At 38.4% G+C, this 21,584-nt stretch overlaps 1 protein-coding gene across 1 annotated transcript; it reads right to left on the minus strand.

Annotated features, from left to right (window-relative positions):
* Positions 1-319: 319 nt before the first annotated feature.
* On the minus strand, positions 320-20,194 carry LOC114247146 (uncharacterized). The gene is made up of 32 exons (XM_028180010.2): positions 19,962-20,194; positions 18,985-19,218; positions 17,305-17,464; positions 16,741-16,903; positions 16,090-16,453; positions 13,578-13,690; positions 13,236-13,367; positions 12,613-12,807; positions 10,781-10,855; positions 9,687-9,797; positions 9,350-9,610; positions 9,075-9,272; positions 8,883-8,999; positions 8,693-8,783; positions 8,518-8,615; positions 7,775-7,936; positions 7,533-7,577; positions 7,193-7,399; positions 6,662-6,913; positions 6,390-6,570; positions 6,158-6,300; positions 5,771-5,987; positions 5,533-5,693; positions 4,478-4,747; positions 3,861-4,022; positions 3,485-3,700; positions 2,941-3,205; positions 2,419-2,568; positions 1,946-2,109; positions 1,359-1,474; positions 1,091-1,193; positions 320-554 (listed from the first exon to the last, which is right to left on the minus strand). Exons 1-32 carry the CDS (start codon positions 20,029-20,031, stop codon positions 417-419), a joined length of 5,334 nt encoding a protein of 1,777 aa, XP_028035811.2. The 5' UTR covers positions 20,032-20,194; the 3' UTR covers positions 320-416.
* Between the last annotated feature and the right edge of the window lie 1,390 nt (positions 20,195-21,584).

The raw sequence follows: 21,584 nt of genomic DNA on the forward strand, positions 1-21,584 counted from the left end.
AAGATCAACCTGGGTCATCGTATTTGTCAAACTAATTAATAATCCACGTGAAACTTAGTCCATACGCCCGTTGAGTTTCTCGTCTTATCTTCTCAGATGGCCGACGTGGGTAGATGCATCTGCCAAGCAGTTGCCCTCGGGCTACTAGGCCTCCTTCAGGGGTGCCGAGGAAGTTATTAACGAGCCTCTCTCCCGACTGAACCGTCGAGTTCACCTACCCGTCGTGATAGCGTCCTGGCTTAGCCATAGTTTAGTTCCTAGTCAAAATGACGTCAATGCTGAGTTTCCTTCTGACAACACAGTAAGTAAAAGTAGACAATAATTCGTCGTCACATTTATTTACAAATAATATTTACAAAGGTCTGTTTTAAGTACAATGTTTAATTTATCCTTATTAGCTTAATCGATCCTGGTATTTACGTGAAACAAATAGGTCCAACTTTGAAGCCAAATTGATGTTTTGCTTCATTAAAGCTTAGCGGTTGGAAGTCTGTTATCGGAAGTCTTTCCGTCCTTGACGTTTTAATCTCCAATACGATCTCGCCTGACCCATCCTGAGGATATAATTGTAACTTAATAAATTGAGTAAACAATATTTTTTATTTCAGATATTTCTTTTTTTGAACAATTTTCCTTAGACTTTCTATACTTTGTACTTAGTTAGATAATTTAAAATGAATTAATTTTCATATTGAATTAATATCTTTTATTTTCAGGCGAATCAGTTTTCTTGGATTTAAAGACAAACAAAAGTTAGGCTGGTATCATGATTAATATATGAGTACTTAACAATAATAAAGTAGATAGATAAACTTAAAGAACAAAAGGAATAAAAATGAAAAATCTAAACCTTTTTAACCGGATGAACCTCAGGATATTAGGCCAAAGTAATAAAATTATTGTATTGACACTAGTCCTGGATAAGTATACTGTAAAGTTTTGCTTAAATAATTCACGAGCTTAATTTATGTTGATATGTGTGGAAAATATCATGTAAATCGGACGTGAAGATGCTGAAGTTGTTGAAAATTACATTGAAAGATTATTTTACATAAATAGATATTTAGAATAGAAAAATCAATCTTCGTACCTTACATTCGTCTTTGACAATTTGGGGTTCCCTAAATTCAGCAGAGTTGAAACCGTACAGTTTGATATTGCTAGCTATTACCAAATCCATCGGGATATCAGATCTGGAGATTTAATAGAATTTTTATATTATTAGATTATATTAGAAAACATGATTTATTTTTTAGAGTGCATGCAGAGTTAATTACTTAATTATATGTTGCTATTAATTGATATGTACAAATAATTAATTAAAATTATTTAATCATTAGTTAAAATACAGTCGTCACCTTTGTTGTATTTCGGTATTTACGCATATATACGAGAAGTTTTGACGGGCTCCTTTCGAAAGTAGCCTCAGGAAACGCAATTGTATGGCTCCAGATCCTTCTGCGTCATAAGATATCTAAGAAAAAAAAAATAGTCAGATATTTTTGTGAATTTTGTGATGTTCTTTATATTAATCGAGTTACCTACAATTTATTGTGTACTCGTACAACGAAATGCAGGTAAGTAAAATACAAAACTATAGAAAAAAAGAAGTGTTTTATTTTTTCTTTTATTGCTTAGATGTGTGGACGAGCTCACAGCCTACCTGGTGTTAAGTGGTTACTGGAGCCCATAGACATCTACAACGTAAATGCGCCACCTTCGCCAAAGTCGCAGTATAGTTACAACGGCTGCCCCACCCTTCAAACCGAAACGCATTACTGCTTCACGGCAGAAATAGGCAGAGTGGTGGTACCTACCCGCGCGGACTCACAGGAGGTCCTACCACCATTAACAAACTTTAACTATAATTTTAAATTAAAAATAAGGTGTCACTTTTAAATTTCTTTTTTGTTTTTACTCTTTGAAAATTGAACTTTCTACTTACCCGGAAACCGTTTTTCATCTGTGAAAACTTATGGGTATTGGCGTCGTTGCTGTAAACGCTTTGTTCTTTAACATCCGGATATAAACAAGTACTATATCCTTTGCAGTAGGCTTTGATTGGACGTCCGCTCCCGCTTCCACCTCTAGCATCAATCCAATAATCGCCTACATTTAAAAAAAAAAGATTTACAATGCTTACCTCATTATGCATGACTACAGGATTCAGAAAAGACTACGACATTTAAAAAGTTTCGCTTCTAGTTTGCTTAGTGTGAGTTTTTTAACGTTTTCGATAGCGAAAAAGCTCAGATTTGTATGGAGTTCGAGCGTTTGCCTACGTTTGCCGCTAGGGGCGCTGTTCCAACTGCATACAAATTCGAGTTAACTTTTACGCTATCGAGAACGTTAAAAAACTCGCACTAAGCACACAGCACTTTATTTACAATAACCTAAATACTTTGTTAGTAAGCTTACCGTCAGTAATATTAGGAAAGGACGTCTTTAAGTCTTTGCACGACAGTGCTGGATTGCTTCTAGTTCCTCTTGGACTTTTAACGGTTTCCAGAGTGCTGCGAGCAACTATTATTCCTGACATTATTTCTTTCACCCAGTTGATGTCTTCCTCTGAAAACGTATGTAGTACAGACAAAGGCTTCAAGTTCATTAGCTAGTAGCAAATAATAAATAGCTATGATTTGATGACATGATTGCTCCGTGCCAAACTGAGTCGTAAGACTATCACTAGAGCAACTAAAAGGGTAAACAGTGGTAATTAAAACAAATATTATAGTTAAATTAGGGCTAAGGTTCCCGAAAATCGAAGAATATGCTTTAGCGGTGAATTTTTAAGTTATTATAATAGTTTTTTCTCAATTTAAATTTCAATATAACAGTTTGTACTCATTACTTTGATTGTATACTTTAATCACAGAGATTTGAATTGTCTAGGTCAAATTAGAAGGATAGCTTGAGTAAATTTATATGTTATAGGAATACCGTCATCAAAACTGTCTTCAGTGCCTGTTTCAATAGAGGAGGAAATGGAGTCAACACTGCGTTTTCTTCTATAAGATGATAAAAGTTCTTGAGGAATTTGTGGGGCTGGTGCGGGGGGTCCGGGTGGACCTGGTGCACCTGGTGGTCCTGGTAATCCAGGACGGCCCTCCGGTCCTGTCTGGCCTTTCGGTCCTAGAGGACCCTCAGGTCCTGTAAGACCAATCGGCCCCGTATCGCCTTTTTGCCCTGGTGGCCCTATGGGTCCCTTAAACAAATATATTTTATTTTTAATCTTTAAATCTTTATCTTTTATCTTTAAAGTAGCATTATTCAAATTAAATGCTTGCAGACCATTATATATTGATGAAGTAATTGTTTGATAATAATATAAGTTGGTAACATATTATAATAGTAACTTTTTTTAAATAGTCCATTGTTTCTCGTAATTCTGACTTGGAATATGATGAATATTTAGAATTTTTGTTATTTCTGATGTTTAAAGGAATTACAAATAAAATATATTAAATATGTTTAATCAACTAACATTATCGCCCTTTGGGCCTGATGGACCCATTGGGCCGGCTGCTCCTGTTTTTCCGACTTCGCCTTGATCTCCTTTCAGGCCCATAGGCCCTGTATTTCCGATATGCCCTTTAGGTCCTCTGTCTCCCTTTTCACCTCTGATACCCGGATTTCCAGGTGGCCCAGCCTTTCCAGAAGGTCCCGATGGACCCATTACTCCTGGTGCTCCAACTTCGCCCTATGAATAAGTACAAGTACAGTAATTTAATTTAATTTTATGATATACAATATTATATATTCCAATACATTGATTTAACATTATCTTTAAAAAAAATGTATCATTAATCAGCTAATATATATATTTCAATGTTGTGTGAATACAAAAGACGTTTACTAACATTAGGTCCTGGTGATCCTCTAATACCTCGTTGTCCTTCTGGACCGGGAGGTCCTGGTGGACCATTCGGACCAGGTTCACCTTGAGCTCCTTTAGCTCCAACATCGCCTTTTTCCCCGGCTAAGCCAGGACTACCCTGTAGACCTGCAGGACCCTCGGAGCCCTGAATGAGATGTATTTACGTATTTGATAACACGATTAATCACAGAATAATGAATTACATCATATATTTAAAATCAATTTCATTCTAGACTAGCTGTGAATAATGGTACAAATAAAATATAATATAAACGGCCGTCTGGTGCAGTGGTAAGTGACATGGTGACTTTACAAGGGGGTCGTGGGTTCGAATCCCGCCAAGGGAAGATGATATGATAAATATAAAAATGTCTTTTCCAAGGTTATGGATGTATATTAAATACATATGTGTATGTGTATAATAAATATCTTACATTTATTTCCGTTATCTGGTACCTGTAACCGAAGTTCTTTACGAACTTAGCACGGGACCAGTTAACGTGGCGTGATTGTTAGTAAATATTTATCTGTTATTTATAATATTATACAATGAACATGTTCTAGAAGTAAGTTTTATAATGGACTGTGTTTGATACTTACAGGACTACCGGGCATCCCACTTTCGCCAGATTTTCCTGTTGGTCCCACAGGTCCGGGTGGTCCTGGTAGACCAGTACTGCCCTCGGGACCTTCAGTTCCGGGTTCACCCTTGATACCAGAAGGTCCAGGTTCACCTCGTTCACCTGGTAAGCCGGCAGGTCCGTTGTCGCCTTTGGGGCCTTCCGGGCCAGGTAAACCTTTAGGCCCTGGTTCTCCTTGTAAGCCAACTGATCCGTCATCACCCTTAGGTCCTACTGGTCCAGTTGGCCCCTGTATATAAAAGTAGAAAAATATAAATATCGTCTTCCGAGGTCTAAAGTATGTCTAAATATGTCCTTATTATTCCCTTACACCATCGTAGCGTTTGTATTTTGTTGAAGTTTATACATTATGTGAGCGTCACATGTTTATATTTCGAGTCTTGATATATTACCTATATCATTAAAATCTAAAAAGCATTGACCTAGTTGAAACTAACTTACCAGGGCTTAAGGTGCGGTATTCACGTTGTTATGACATGTCTATGGGCCCTCGTAGCCCTTCACCACTAAGTAGACCGTAAGCTCGTTTACGAATATATGCAAAATTAAGAATGATACAAGGAAAAATAAAATTATATAGATATGAAAATTTAGTAACGCTTTTTTTTTTATTTTTTTTTTATTGTGTGGTGTTAAGTGGTAACTGGAGCCCATAGACATCTACGACGTAAATGCGCCACCCACCTTGAGATATGAGTTCTAAGGTCCCAAGTATAGTTACAACGGCTGATCTACCTTGCTTTACGGCAGAAATAGGCAGGGTGGTGGTACCTACCCGCGCGGACTCACAAGAGGTCCTACTACCAGTAATTACGCAAATTATAATTTTGCGGGTTTGATTTTCATTACACGATGTTATTCCTTCACCGTGAAAGTCAATCGTGAACATTTGTTGAGTACGTATTTCATTACAAAAATTGGTACCCCCACCTGGGGTTCGAACATCGGTGCACCGCTCAACACGAACGCACCGGACGTCTTATCCTTTAGACTACGATGACTTCAAAAACTCACTTGTTTTCCTTCAGGGCCCGATGGCCCTGGTTGGCCCGTTGGTCCTGGACTGCCTATTTCTCCTTGTTGTCCTTCTGGCCCACGTGGACCAGGTTCACCTGCTATCCCTTTAGCGCCACGTCGGCCCGGCGGCCCTGTTGCACCCGGCTGGCCGGTGGCGCCTTTAAATGCCGATTGCTTAACATTCTTCCCGAGTTAATTATTTAGTAGGTATTTAGAAATATATCAAGATATTTACCAACTGGACCTATGTCACCAGCGTCTCCTTTTGGGCCCTGTTGTCCTTTGATTCCTTGAAGTCCTGTAGGGCCAATTGGTCCCGGAGGTCCACGTGTTCCATCGATACCAGGAGGACCTGGAAGTCCAATATCACCCGGAGGTCCCTTTTCTCCTGGAAGACCAACTGGACCAACTTCTCCACGAAGACCTTGAATGCCAGGTGCCCCTTGAGGACCCTACAAAGCCCGTAAACATTGAGCTTAATTTCGTTATATTTTATTAATCTAATGCGTGCTTTGAGATAACTTTTGAGATAATTATTCTCAACTGGTATATGAGTAGGTGTTTCACTTCAAACCAAGCTACGCATTTGACTTAATGTGCCATATTAAAATTAATTACTTACCGATTCGCCCGTGGCACCTTTAAAACCTTTTTCTCCGGGTGGCCCTGCTTCTCCTTTGTCACCATCTTCTCCAGGAGGACCTACAGGGCCTGGAACTCCTGGTAAGCCTCGTGGGCCAGTTAAGCCATCACGCCCGATTGGCCCTAGATTGATAATCAATTCGTTTGTTATTTGTTGTTTATTTGTATGTGTAAAATTTTTAAATAATTATATTGTTTATTTGGATGTATACCTATTGGCCCCTGTTCACCAATTTCGCCTTTTTGACCACCTGGGCCTGTAAATCCTCGCGGTCCTTCACGTCCTTGAGGTCCTGCATTACCTTCATGACCGGGTTCACCGGGCTCTCCTTTATCACCTCTTATTCCAGGGGGTCCAGGTGGACCTAAATCTCCTTTGCTTCCGGCATTTCCCTAGAGTTTAAAATAAATGAAAACAGCTAAATTAAAAAAAATGTTATTTCTTAAATGTGAACTATTTCATGTGTTTGGCTCCAATTTTTACCGGTGTTCCTGGTAAACCAGGATCTCCTTGGGGTCCTTGAGGTCCAGACGAGCCCACGGGTCCTTGTTTTCCTTCAGGGCCTGGAGGTCCAGGCGGACCTTCTTTACCAGCTTCTCCTGGAGAACCAGCCTCACCTGGAGTACCAGGTATTCCGGAAGATCCCGTTGGTCCTGGAGGACCCGGGTCACCATTAGGTCCTTGTGGGCCCATTATTCCTACGGGTCCTATTAATCCTTGGGCACCAGGTTCACCCTTAAACAAAATTTATTTATTTCATCAAACGTGGCCCGTGATACGTAGATATTTAGTGCAATAAAAACGCGGTCAAGTCGAGTACCGATGGTATTAAATGGTTATAGTTTTACTCATATATTTAGAAAGGTTGTATGCTCTTAGGAGAGCGACCATAGTGCTCCGTTATCTCGTTCCGTTTTGAGTTTCTCTTTTTATTTCGTCCAGGATTTCTCCAATAGCTTTGTCATTTGTTACTGACATTGTACTATTGTTAAATTAATTATTAATGTGACCTACTGTAGGGCCCCGTTCTCCTGTTGGTCCAGGTAACCCAGGTTTGCCATCAGCTCCCGGAGGGCCTATAGCTCCCGGGAAGCCTCTCACTCCTTCAACTCCTTGAGGTCCCCTTTCTCCTATCTGTCCTGGTGGTCCAGGTTGGCCAGTATCACCTTTAGCACCGGGGGCCCCATCTGAACCACGGCGTCCTCTAGGACCCCTATAACCCTAAAATATATTTGTTATTAACAACTATTAAAATAATAAGATTATTTTTTTGGTTTGAAACATAATTAATCGTCATTAATTACTGCACGTTTCCAGAACGTAGTTAAGACTGAGAGGTTTTTGTAATACTTACTCTTGGTCCCATTTCACCACGGTCGCCTGGATTTCCAATAGCACCCTGTAAGTTGCAAATATATTATACAATTAAAACTCAGGTTTACCGCATGACAAACGAGTACAAGCTTTACTGTTTAAATATATTAAATTGACCATATCAATTTCCTCTTTTAAAACCTTTTCGGGGTAAAATAGAACGCAATTACTTAATTATCAGTTTTTGTTTTACATTCTGTCTTTTTTAAATAATCGTAATACCGTATTTCCTTTGTTTCCTCTTCGACCTCTTCGTCCTGAAGCTCCTTTATCTCCTTTTTCACCTTGGGTGCCCGGATATCCTTGAGGACCGAGAGGACCAGTAGCTCCCTTCTCACCTGAAGGTCCAATTGGTCCTGTCTCTCCTCTTGGACCTTCAACGCCCTTGAGATAGACAGATAAGAATTTTATTTATAAAAGAGAATTCAGATTTTCTACATGGGTTGTACTTATCACTAATCGATTTCACTAACAAAAACAAATAATTGCGTCCTTCTTTGGCGTAAATCCGATTCCCACTTAGCACGACAATGGTTGCATTAATTTATTTTTTGGTTAGAAATTTGGCTTGTGTTCTGTGCCGGGTACTAAAATAAGACATTATATTGGTAATTAATACGCAATACAAAATCAAATTGCAAATTAAATAAATAAGCTACGTTCGTTTTTTTTGTGACATACATTTAAAACCATTGCTCATATACGAAGTCATGACCAGCTTGTTGTTAAGGGCCTAAAGACGTGTATGCCATCATACACCTTGTGATATGAGTTCGAAGTCTTAATTTTATTGTGTCACGGCTGTTCCACACTTAAAATTGGAACGTATAATTGCTTCGCAGCAGATACAGGCAAGATGCCGGTACATACCAATGCGGTCTCATAATATACCCCAACACCAGATTAAATAAAAATTTAGATAAATGATTATAACAGATAATTTTAAAGTGATGATCCATACTCACCTTCTGACCTTCAGGCCCTTCTATACCAGGAGTCCCAACTTCGCCAGATAGTCCTCGTTCTCCTTTAGGACCCATGTCTCCTTTCTCGCCCTCAATGCCTACAAATTTACGAATAGTATATTATGTACACCGATTTTGTTGTCGTAACAAAATTAATTTCCACGTTATAGCTAACCCCTTATGCCTTTATCTCCTTTGTCTCCTGGTAAGCCCCGTGGTCCTTCATCTCCTTTTATTCCACGAGTTCCAGGGAAACCTAACATTCCCTGTAAAACAAGAAAAGTGATTTGAGTTCAGGATAACAAATTGTCTTTAGTATTTATGGCATATGATAATCCAGTTATTTAAATTAAAAAAGAAAAAACCTGTGGTCCTTGTGGCCCAACTTCTCCTGGAGATCCTTGTTGTCCTGGATTACCAGGGGTACCGGGTACTCCTTCCGGTCCTGGTAGTCCTGATATTCCAGATTTGCCTTGAGGCCCCTGTACATTACAATTGTTATTAACCAACGGCAATTTAATTTGAAGTTCGACCTATTTTGAAGGACTAAATTATACCTGCAAGCCCGGTATTCCGGTTGGTCCTTGTGGACCTGGTGCTCCTGGAGGCCCACTTATACCTGGTTGTCCTTGCGGCCCGGATGGCCCTGGTTGTCCTGTTGCTCCTTTCGTTCCTTGGAGACCCTCGTTCCCAGGTATGCCAGGATATCCTATTAAGCCTGGAAAACCTCTAGGTCCCACAAAACCTCTTGGCCCCTGCAAAAGTCAATAATATATAGTAGAATAAAATGTGATATACATACGTAGGAATTGAGATGTAGAAAAGTATTAACCAGTTCGCCAGAAAGCCCTTGTGGCCCCGGAGGACCGTCGTCTCCAGGTGGACCGTCTTGTCCTGGAGCTCCTGGTTCACCCTGTAATCCTGAGATGCCCCGCTCTCCTTTGTCTCCTGGCATGCCTGAAGATCCCGGGTACCCTGGTTCACCCTTTTGACCGAAAGGTCCTGTTGTACCTCTTTCGCCATCCCTCCCGGCATGACCCCGGCGTCCTTGTCTACCTGGCGGCCCTTGGGAACCTCTTGGACCTGGTGGGCCCTAAAAGTACAAAATTCCATCAAAAAGATGTTGAAAGGTGAAATAGAACTCTAAATTGATTTTTGTATATTCTCACTGGCTCTCCTTGTTCGCCCTGTTCACCTTTCGGTCCTTCAGGACCAATTCCACCTTCAGGTCCTGGAGGTCCGGTTAGACCCATCGGGCCTTCAACACCTCGCATTGCAGCCTGGTGGGAAATCATAAGTTATGTTCAAATTAGAAAGTATACAAATACAAACACTAAAAACTATAAACTATAAACACTAAAATCAAAAAACTGATTAGGCGTGACCTTCGCCAATTCAACACAACAAAGATTAAAGAGGCAATAGAACAAAACAAAGGCACCAAAGTGTTTATACGGCAGCAACAACTAGGCCGAAGCCATCTGACGAAGCTCAAAACTGCCGATGGAAGAATTGTTAACTCAAGATCAGAAGTCCTCACTGAAGTGGAGAACTACTACCGTAGTCTCTATGCCTCACATGCTCCCAAACCCTTTGGCCACCCAGAGAATGACCACCGAGCCCCTTTAGTCCGCCACTATACGGAAGACATACCCGACGTCAGTATAGAGGAGATAAGGGCTGCTTTGGAACAGCTTAGAAATAACAGAGCTACAGGGGATGACGGAATCAGTACAGAATTGTTGAAAGCAAGTGGTACACTAGTTCTCAACCAATTATGCACAACGTTCAACACCGTCATCCAAAAAACGACTACACCGGAAGCCTGGAGCAAGGGTACTGTTATTCTTTTCTTTAAGAAGGGAGATCGTGCTCTGCTCAAGAACTACAGGCCTATTTCACTTCTTAGCCATATTTATAAGCTGTTCTCGAGAGTCCTTACAAATCGCTTGGCCTCTAGACTTGACGAGTTCCAACCTCCGGAGCAGGCTGGGTTTCGCAAAGGCTACAGTACGGTAGACCACATCCACACGCTGAGACAGGTTATTCAGAAGACTGAAGAATACAATCGTCCTCTGTGTCTCGCGTTTGTGGACTACGAAAAAGCCTTCGACTCCATCGAAACTTGGGCTGTTCTGGAATCCTTACAGCGATGCCTAGTCGATTATCGGTACGTTGAGGTGTTGAAGAGTTTATATAAAGCCGCCAAAATGACAGTTAGGGTATTTATTTAAATTTCGTAGGTAAAAAAAAAAAAACTCACCATGTGTTGCGTTAACATTTGTCGCAAGGCTTCAGACTGAACATCGGGGCCTTTATCACTGCCTGATTGTTGTAACTGAAATATAATTAAAAAATACTCATATCATCTTTAACACGTTAACCTTACGTTGCTTATCGCTTGAAGATCTATGACGTCGCTGAAGATCACACAGCTAAATCATCTTAGTTCGAGCGTCTCACGTACGAGTAAATCTTTCAAGTTGATAGCCCTAAAGCTTCTTCATTTAATTATCGATAGTTAATTTGTCAAAGTAGTGATTTGAATCTTTAGTATAATGTTTGGCTTTAAGACATCTTTTACCGATTATTGAATTCCTGCTTTAAGTATTTACCACGGACAAATTATACAAAAAATCCGTCTTGTTTTGAGTAGTTGGGGATTGTAAATACTATAAAGGTTACACTATGATAATGAGCATTATTTTAATGACAGAAAATTCAGGCAAAAAATTTTTCTGAGAAATAGATTAAAGTTACTGCAAGAGCCAAGACATTGAGAGAGATTAAATTTATCAAAAGTTTTCTGAATACGTATAATATACTAAATAGTAAGCACTGAATACTCGTAGTACTTAATTAATGAATCTTCTATATATAAGTATATAAAAATGAATTGCTGCTCGTTAGTCTCGCTAAAACTCGAGAACGGCTGGACCGATTTGGCTAATTTTGGTCTTGAATTATTCGTAGAAGTCCAGAGAAGGTTTAAAAGGTGAAAAAATATGAAAATGCTCGGAATTATATAAAAACAAACAATTTTGTTTTTCCTTTGATGTGTCCCCCGTTGGACGGATTCCTTTTGTTTTTTTTAAGTTTATTTTATACAAAAGTTTAGGTCTTTTATTTATCGATTTAGGCACTACGAAGTGTGCCGGGTCAGCTAGTTACTGAATAAATGACTAGCACTATTCAGCTAACACAACTATGTAGTTAGCGAATAATTTAGTTTTTTTTTTTTTTTTTTCCACAGGACAAAATCGCCGGATCCCCACCCGCACGGCGGGTGGGGTATGTGGGAGTTGAACCTCACTAAAAACTCCTGCCGCTCACAGCCGGCGCCCTACCCCGGACTGGGTGGGAACCCAGTCGGAGCTATTGAGACGGCGGGACAGGGTTTACGCAGAGCATATTACATCCATCCCGCCGTCCCCCAGACGCCGGACCGGCGGCCGCCAGCGACACGACCGCCGGTTCCCTCGGTCGACGGGCCAAGAGCCCGCATTGATGGTGCCGCGCTACACCTTCCCCCGGAGCGGTCGGGGGAACGCGGCTTACCACGCCGCCCCACGCCTAGGCTCCCTCCCGCACAAAACGGGTGGAGCCCGAAACTTTTAGGGGGCCGGGTTACGGACGAGACCCCGACCCCCCGCTCGGCGGCGGCGGATTTCTGCGTAGTGAGGAGAGCTTTGCCTCACTCGCCCCGCCGCCTCCTTCTGCGAGATGGTGCACTCGCAGAAGTCGAGCATAGCCTTCCAGGACTCGTCACCGCCAAGCATCGACGCCACGACGCCAGGCAGCGACAAGTCTGGTCCTATCTTTGCGACCAGGACACGGCGCTGCACCTCCCAAGCGGGGCAGACAGCGAGCGTATGCTCCGCCGTGTCCAGGTCGTGTCCACAATGGTGGCACCTCGTCGTCGGCTCAGCTCCTATCCGGTGCAGATACTTTCCGAAGCATCCGTGCCCAGTCAGCACCTGCACCAGACGGAAGGTGAGGCGTCCTCGGCCACGGTTCACCCAGTCATCAAAGACTGGGTAAACCGCCTCGACGGAATAATTTAGTTAGTACATTTTAAAACAGCGCTTGACTTACAGGTACGACAAATACATGTCCAGGCGGACCTTGAAATCCTTGTTGTCCTTCTACTCCTGGTTTACCTGGTTCACCTTTCGGCCCTCTTGGTCCCTGGGGACCAGGCGGTCCGGCATATCCTCTTGGACCATTATACGAGCCAGAGCTACCATAATCATAATATGTTTCTGATGAATCATAATTTGATGAGTTATTCTGAAATACAAATATAATTATAGATTTATTTTAGCTAATAAAGTACAGCTTAAGAATTCGATTACGATAATTCAGTTTAGGATTCAGTCTTGGTACATTTCAGTTTTGATCTCAGTAGACTTTGGTAACCTCTTAACACCTGGTGGGTCATCCACTCGTTAACCTAAATAGTGCAATCAGGACCCTCAATTTGTGAAGGATTATTCTAGTTCTAGCTTATAAACCTTTAACATCCTATTTATTGTAGGATTCACATGAATTGTTGAACAACATTTTTATAAATTCAACCTTTTCAGTCATTTGATGAAAACATTGTGAAATACAGTTATCTTAACCTAACCTAACTACATACGTAGCTTTCATAAAATGCGGGACGCATTATACAACGTACATATACAAAGCTTAACGTAATAAAGGCGTTATCTCACTTCGGCTTCATCCGGCGGGTGTGTGAGCCAATTTGTGTCTTCTGTGGTTGTAATAGGGGTGTAGGGCGAGTCTGTTGTTACTAAAGTTACTTCCGTCTCTTCACCGGTCCCTGGCGTAATGTGTGAGGTGTCCTTTTAGAGAAAAAATAATTTGACGTTCAAAAAGGCTGCTGTGAAAGATTGCCAGTGGTTTTTATTTCATTATGTTTGGTAATGGAACCCGCATAAGCAATCTATAGTTATTTCGTACTTACTACTGATTTTTAATAATTAGATTACAATTATTGTAGCAAACTTAAATTGAGACCTTCCATTCAATTGGTTTTTATTCTATATACTCACAAGACTAGGCGTTATTTCAACAGTTTCAGGAGTGGTCGGAGAGCTATCAGCGTCTAATGAGAGAGCAGGTATAAATTCGTCATCAGTAAATCTTCCAAATATGCTGTTTTCATCTAAAATTACAACAATAGTTTATGTGATTTGATTTATTTTTAATTTTTGGAAAATTAAAGAGGAAAAAGGTAAGAAAGACACGTTTTCCAAGGATCTTAATAGCGTGTATCCATGTAATAAGAACTCATTTATGATTTGCACCACTAATATAGTCGAATAGGATATATCCATGTACTCATCTACCTCCGAGAAGAAAAATCGTACTATACGTCTATAAGAAGCTTATTTTAATCCCACAGCCATAGCCAACTGAGTTTCTTGCTGGCTCTTCTCAGTGGGTCGCGATTGCGATCCGTGTTAGATTCAGCGAAGCACTACTTTTGCTAAGATGCCTACACGTTCGGTGAATCTAACCCCTCGAAGTTACAGGCAGCTTGGCAAAAAAAGCCTCTTTGAAAGTTTTATCGTGATTTCACTTGTAAACACCTTTTAGAGAAGTTATTAATATACTATAGGCAAGCATTATTGTGCTTAACATGGCTGCTAACAGGCTAAGAACATTTAACATTACGAACATCAAATAAATATATACGTTACTAGCTGACCCGGCAAACGTTGTGTGGCCTTAAATAAGATTTCTAGTGAAATTCTACTGTAGAAATAAAAACCTCATTTAACCACATAATACCTCATTATAAACAAAAAAATATATCCAAAAAATTAAAATAAAAAATAAATGTTTGGGGTGGACAACCCTTTTCACTTAGGGGTATGAAAAATAGATAGTAGCCGATTCTCAGACCTACTGAACATACTATTGATACACAAATAAAACCAACAAAACATGGCTGAAAAATGTATAGTATTGTATAGCTCTCAAATATATTAAGTGTATAATCTATAATGTATAATGAGTAAGTAAGACAGGAGACCGGCTTCGTGCCCATCCCTACTACGTGATGTTTGCTGGATCAGTGGTGACACCTGGTGGGGATAGCTGATCGATTGATAGTTGATCAGTAGTCGACCGGCGAGCGCGGGAGATCAAATTCAATTTAAAAAAAATCATAATTAAAGGAACTTGAAATTATAAACTCTGAATAAGAATTTATCGTACTACAATTATAATATTTGATTGCCATCTTGCAACCTTATTGCGGATGGAAAAATAGGGGTTGATCGTATAAGAGTGAAAATTGAGAGTAATATGATTTTTTTTATTTTAAGTCATGAAAATTTGATGTATGTTCGTAAACATATTGAGGAGTTTCCTAAGATGTCGGACATACATAATAGAAATACTAGGAACAAACACAAGCTTGTTGTGCCGATGAGTAGGTTACATAAGATACGAAATTCATTCGGGTGTTTGTCTGTGCGCCTGTACAACAAAATCCCACAAGATGTTCAGAACCTACATATACATAGATTTAAGAAAACTGTTAAAGAACATCTGTGCAATAAAGCTTACTATAAAGTCAATGATTATCTAGAAGATTGCACAAAGTGGGAATGAGTTGCTCGCTCCGGGAATTTCAATATTGTAAAATTGTTATGTTATAATTACTTATTGTAATATGAATATTTAAAAAAAAAAAAAAATTAAAATAAAAATAAAAATCTAATATTTAAAAAAAAAAAAAAAAACATGCCCGCTGAGTTTCTTGCCAATTCTTCTCAGGACGGAGGCTAATTCTTGTGAATTGGCGGTAATTCTTTTGACGTTCAACAAGTATGTACTTTCATTTATGTTGAATAAAACTTTTTTGATTTGATTTGATTTGATTTGATTTGATTTGATAAAACTAAATAAAAAACTTGCCAAAAAAATTAAAGTTTATAATTAACAAAAAATAGGAGTTGATCATAGAGGGATGAAAAATTGAGAGTAACATCAGATTTTTTATTTTAATTCATGACAAAATAAAAATAAAAATGAAAATCTTGCCAAAAAAATTAAAGTTTATAATTAACAAATAAAAAATAGGGGTTGATCGTAGAGGGGTGAAAATTTCAGAGTAATATGATTTTTTTTATTCTACGTCATGACAAAATAAAAACAAAATTCTCGCAAAAAAATTTAAAGTTTTTAAATAGCAAATAAAAAATAAGGGTTGATCGTAGAAGGGTGAAAATTGAGGATTGTATGTATTTTTGTATGTTGTATCATAAAAAAATAGAAATTAAAAATTTTGTCTAAAAAATAAAAAATAAAATTTAGGGGTGGACTACCCCTAACATTTAGGGGGATGAAAAATAGATGTTGGCCGATTCTCATAGATACCGGATAAGTACAAAAAATTTCATCAAAATCGGTCAAGCCGTTTCGGAGGAGTATGGCAACGAAAACTGTGACACGAGAATTTTATATATTAGATTTAGCGAGTTCTACGACTATAGTGATATTTGCACTGTTATACGTTCCTAAATGTAACAAATATTAACGTTTTTTAGGTACCTGCATCTGTAGAACGTACGAATTGTCCCGTAAGCGGATTGTATGACTCTGTGATGTGCCAGTTTGGTCTGATCGTTGTTAATTCTCTGCTAGCGACTTCCCATGGATTATTAGTTTGATTCCTATCAATGAATCTTTCTGTATCGACATTCTCAAATGTCCTCGGCTGCTCTGTAGTTTCAACATTAAAGTCTGTTTGAGTAGTTATTTCGTTGTAATGAAGAGGTCGATATCGGGGCTCTAGTTCAGAATTAAAAATTCCTCCTGCAAAGTAGCCGAGACCTCTGCAGTCTGGTGCAACTACTGTGCACATTTCATAGGCAATATCAGGTTTGTCAGCGAACTGTAGCATTTCTATATCCCCCTATAAATAAAGTGGTTTGGTTAAATCAAAATCACTTTTCTGATATATCTTGTTGAAGTCGTTCGAGTTTGCAAGCATGATTTTTTGTTCGAATGATTTTTAAGTAAATAAAAATTCATTGTGAATAATAAATTAGTTTCATCTATGATTCAACAGTCGTAAAATGAATAGTTTTATCGATCAGGATTTTTAAGAATAGTTTTGTAGGTGGCTAAGTTGTTTGAATTTTACAATGGATTACTAACTAATTTATCTACTTGTTAAATATAAAAGTTTTTGTGACAAACCTCGTAATATTGATCTGGGGTATACTGAACTCCCACAACGATAGCACCGGCTAAGTTGAACGTGCTCCCAGGTTTTCGATTCAGAGGCATTGTTTCTATGTAATCGCAATCCACAATAAGAGTGGCTGAATCGCCTTTTATGCTGAGCGCTAGACGATGCCATCTGATGTGAAAGAAACTCAGATTAATTCACGTGAGTAGCTAGAACCATACCAATATGTGATACCAAGTCATCGTGTATTTCGAATCGAAATATAGGACAGCCGTTTTTCAATACCGTTGAAGACTACGGGTCGAAATTGATAAGAGATTACATAGCGGAATTTAAAGAAGGGTTTGAGTTCATCTTTTCACTTGATAAGGTAACTTATAATGACATCATTGGCATTGACTTGATAAATATTTCGTGTGGAAAAATAGCATATTTTATCGTTGGGATCTTGGACGGATATTATATTTAAGAATAGTTCCACAATAAGCGTCGTCGTGATTTCACATTGTACGAAAAGATACTTTGGTAGGTACTCATACCTCTTTGTTTGTTAGTTTACAGGTTAACCTTACCTTCCATCAGCAATATTAGCGCGATAAGTTAGGAGCTCATGGTCTTGAGGATCACCCCTTGTATCTTCGTAATATAACTCGACAATTTCTCCAACTACCAGTTGCAGTTGTTCGTCACCAGCATCCGAGTACATCACGAATACGGGGTTCTGTTCTGTGCCTGAGGCAAAAGTACATTTATGGAAATCCACAATAGTTTTACTAAATAAAATTAATTGAATTGAATTTAGATAAAATTAATTGAATTGAATTTAGATATAATTCAACGGCTGAAGGCCTCAAACGGCGGAAATATGAAAATCTCTCTAAAGATTTCATTTTTGTTCCGTTTGAGGTAGAAACTTTGGGCCCCTGGGGCCCATCTGCCAAATGTTTTTTTAAGGACCTTAAAAAAAACTATTTGAGGCCTCGGGAGATCACAAGGCGGTACGTATTTTGCACAAAGAATTAGCATTGTTATCCAGCGTGGAAATGCTGCCAGCCTTCTGGGAACGCTGCCAACTGGCGGTGAGCTAACGCAGATTTTCTATTTATAAGTAGCTTTACCTAAATAATAATTATTTTTATTCATTTATTAGTAGTAGGTCCTTTATTTAAATATTTTTAAATTGGTCTGTATATTTAACTAGTGTTCGCACAATGATCTAAATTCGAACATAATTACACCTCCAAAATTAAAAGCTCACGATCTCTTTATGTTCATTCCACGATATAAGTATACTTACTTACTTTAATTTTATTTTACATTTTATTTTAATTCAATTAACTTTTCAATTCAATCAAATATCAATTTTTTTCTCTCTAGTAAGAGAGAATAAAAAAAATATATAAATAAAATATTAATTAGCTACATGTCTAGAGAAACTCTTTATTGAAACGCCACTTAAGTTTCGATTTTGGCTGTTTTATTTGTTGCAGAAATATCTTCTAGATAAAACGTAGAATTGTACAGATATAGTTAATAAAAATATAATAATGTAGTCTACAGATATAATATTTGAGACAGAGATATGAGACTAGAGAAATGAATGGATCCGTAAAGTAGGTGCGTGGGTTTTAGCTTTAATTTGTTTATGAAATGTCAACGTTGCTTTACATACGTATTTATTAAATGTAAGATTATTACTTCATTAGTTCTAGGATTTATGGACTGTGATGAAATATTGATCTTAATATTGATACAATTAAAATAATTTAAAATATTATTTAAATTATAGGTATATTTTAAATTACGTTCCAGCTAATTTTCCGTAAGACTTTTCTCAAATATTTTATTTGCTACCCCTGTCCTTTTTTAACCCTTTTGTCGTCTCGAGAAAAGGGTCTCGCTTTAACAAATAAAGACTAAAGAGGCTAACAATCCCTCGATGTAGCCTGTAAATGACCTTTGGGGATGTCTTTTTTAAAACATTTAGAATCCCGGTATAAAATTTAACGCTTTTAGCGGCTTAATCAAGATGCTGTCTTTTCCGATCTCAATCAATTTTATAATTTAATAAAAAGTGAATTATGGTTATGATTTTACTAAAATTATCTAACAAATCTTACTGTTTCAAACGTTCTACACTTAAAGTCTTCACAGTTTTTCTTTTAATAATTAATAACAAACTGAGTAAAAATAGTTATTTTGGAACGAATCATTGCAATAAGAACTGTAAAAAAAAAACGTTTTCTTCTTACCGTTTGGCATTCTAAGTACGGCCAAAATGGAAAAGTCCTCAGGGAACGTGTTGTAAAACATCCCCGCGGTGAGATGATGTAAGGACGCATTTTCGTTTAGACTGAAGGCGGTGTATTCAGATTTGGGCGTTGAGTAAGATTGGCATCGTCCTTCAGTTCTTGTGAATCCTTCGGGTAGATCACCGCGGCGCGCCTCCGACAGTAGATCAAAGAACGCTACTCCATCGACTACATCTAAATTAATGAAAACAAAATAAACGGTAATAAAGTTTGACATACATGCAATGTATGTTAAGAAATAATTTTATACTAGAGGTCCCACAGTAGTCGAAATTCGACTATAATTAATTGGAATTGTAAGTTTGTGATTATAGTATGTGTATACTATAATCACAAATTTCGCCAAGGCTACACTATAAAAAAATATTAATAAAGACAAACAATATTTAATCTATTCTCAATTTCACCACAGACGTCAAGAACAAACGTTTGACAATAAATAGTATGCATGCATGTGTTCGTCAAATATATGGTATGTAGTGTGTGTAATGTTTTCTTTATTGATATAATGTATCTTTTATGAATTATTTAAAAAAATATTAGCATTGTGCACTTCTTCTCTATATTCTCTATAAGTATGGAAAATTTCATACTCCTCAGTCCGCGCAATTTTCGTAAAAAGGGATACAAAGTTTTTGCTTCACGTATTAATATATAGATTTTTTATCTATACGAAGGCAGGCGTGTAATGGTGCTGTGCTCTTAGAACCTATTATTGAACTTACCCAGCATAAAAAAAATGTTTCGGTAAATATAAATCGATTTCTCTAAGTAATTAATTGCTTTTAGAAGCTGTTTTTTCGTTAGACGAAAACAAAGAGAAAGGCTTCGAAATTTGTTTTCGAAATGAATGCGTAGGCATGCGTCGCAAAATCGAAAACGAAGGTATTAAGCAAAATAAACCGATGTTTACTTACCGTCCCCGCTTCCTCCACTAAGCACGCAAAACAATATGAATAGAAACTGAGCGCTTGTCTGTGGAGCCATCGCGGCCCAAATAAATATGTTGCAGGAATAATATTCTTTAGATTCGGTCCCATCCCGGTCGGTGTTAGGTTAGAGGCTGTGGTGCTGGGGCAGCCTCCAGCAAGCCTCAACGGACCGGTGGGACATGTTGTCAGGCCGACGGACCCCAACTCTATGCTGATTCCTAGGCTCTCTGCCTCATAACGTCACTTCGCATTTAACTATTTTATTGCATTAATTAAGATCAATGAACAATCAGAGTTGCGTACAACCTATACTACGCATTTAGCTAATATTTTTTGTTTCTCTTAGATTTAGTAATACGAAATAAGAACGAGATTTCGTGCATTGTTTTATCAAAATAATTACGCATTTGGCATTGCGTCCATGAGCGACGGTAACCACACACTATTAGAGAGAGAGAGAGGGAGAGAGGAAGAGAGAGAGAGGGAGAGAGAGAGGGAGAGAGGGAGAGAGAGAGAGAGAGAGGGAGAGAGAGAGGGAGAGAGGGAGAGAGCCAGAGAGAGAGAGAGAGAGGGAGAGAGCGAGAGAGAGAGAGAGAGAGAGAGAGAATACACACACCAAAACATAGTTTACATTAAAAAAACAGTCAAAAAGCAGATTCTATACATTTGTACAATAAACTTAGGTGGGCTGTATGGTCGTCTGCCTAATCAGGATAATAAAAAAAATGGTAATTTAGAATTTCTTTAACTTTATTTTAGTACACAAATATGTTTGCGCATAGTACTTAAACTATCGATCTATCGATTGTGTGGATTTGCTGTTAGGATTGAAAGGGTTAGGTACCCTTTTCTACGAATATATACATATTTGTTCTAGAATTAATCTTATTTGTTTTGTTAGTTCAAATGAAACGTATGGAAAATGTTTACGATTTCTGAACTTCATAATATTCAGATCGACGTTACGGATGTTTTGTGGTACAAAGCCGTTGGGAGATGTCCTCATTAGAATTGAGACGAAATAACATTCAGTTCCTACGCATAGAAACATTCAAGCTGTATGATGAAAGCACTAAGTTATTTACTGACGTGTTTATTAAGACTGCAAACGTTAGGTATAGTACAACGGAGTTGAGTTGTGAGCGAAATATTCTCGAGACAATGAAATTGGTTAGGCTTGTTCAGGAGTTATGATGAGTAATATTATATTAAGTTTTACGTTTTTTTTTTGATGTAGTGATAACAGTCGAGTTGTTATTTGCTTAAAGCTCGTTTATGGAATACGCAATTTAAAATAATGTCATCATTTTATTATTTATTGCTTAGACGGGTGGACGAGCTCACAGCCCATCTGGTGTCGAGTAGTTACTGGAGCCCATAGAAATTTACAACGTAAATGCGCCACCCACCTTGAGATGTAAGTTCTAAGGTCTCATCACAGCTACAGCGGCTACCCCACCCTTTAAGCCGAAAAGCATTACTGCTTCACGGCACAAATAGGCGGGGTGGTGTTACCTACCCGTGCGGACTCACAAGAGGTCCTACCACCAGTAATTACGCAAATTAAAACATTTTGCAGGTTTGATTTTTATTACACGATGTTATTCC

Source organism: Bombyx mandarina, chromosome 15 (genome assembly GCF_030267445.1).
Source record: "Bombyx mandarina strain Sakado chromosome 15, ASM3026744v2".
NCBI lineage: Eukaryota > Metazoa > Arthropoda > Insecta > Lepidoptera > Bombycidae > Bombyx > Bombyx mandarina.

Bases quoted from the DNA above. Each gene is read 5' to 3' on its own strand.
- LOC114247146 (XM_028180010.2), bottom strand. From the start codon at position 20,031: ATGGCTCCACAGACAAGCGCTCAGTTTCTATTCATATTGTTTTGCGTG. The intron at 6,301-6,389 runs GTATACATCCAA...TTATCAATCTAG, and splicing joins TGGTGAACAGGGGCCAATAG to GGCCAATCGGGCGTGATGGC. The intron at 1,194-1,358 runs GTGACGACTGTA...TTAAATCTCCAG, and splicing joins AATACCGAAATACAACAAAG to ATCTGATATCCCGATGGATT.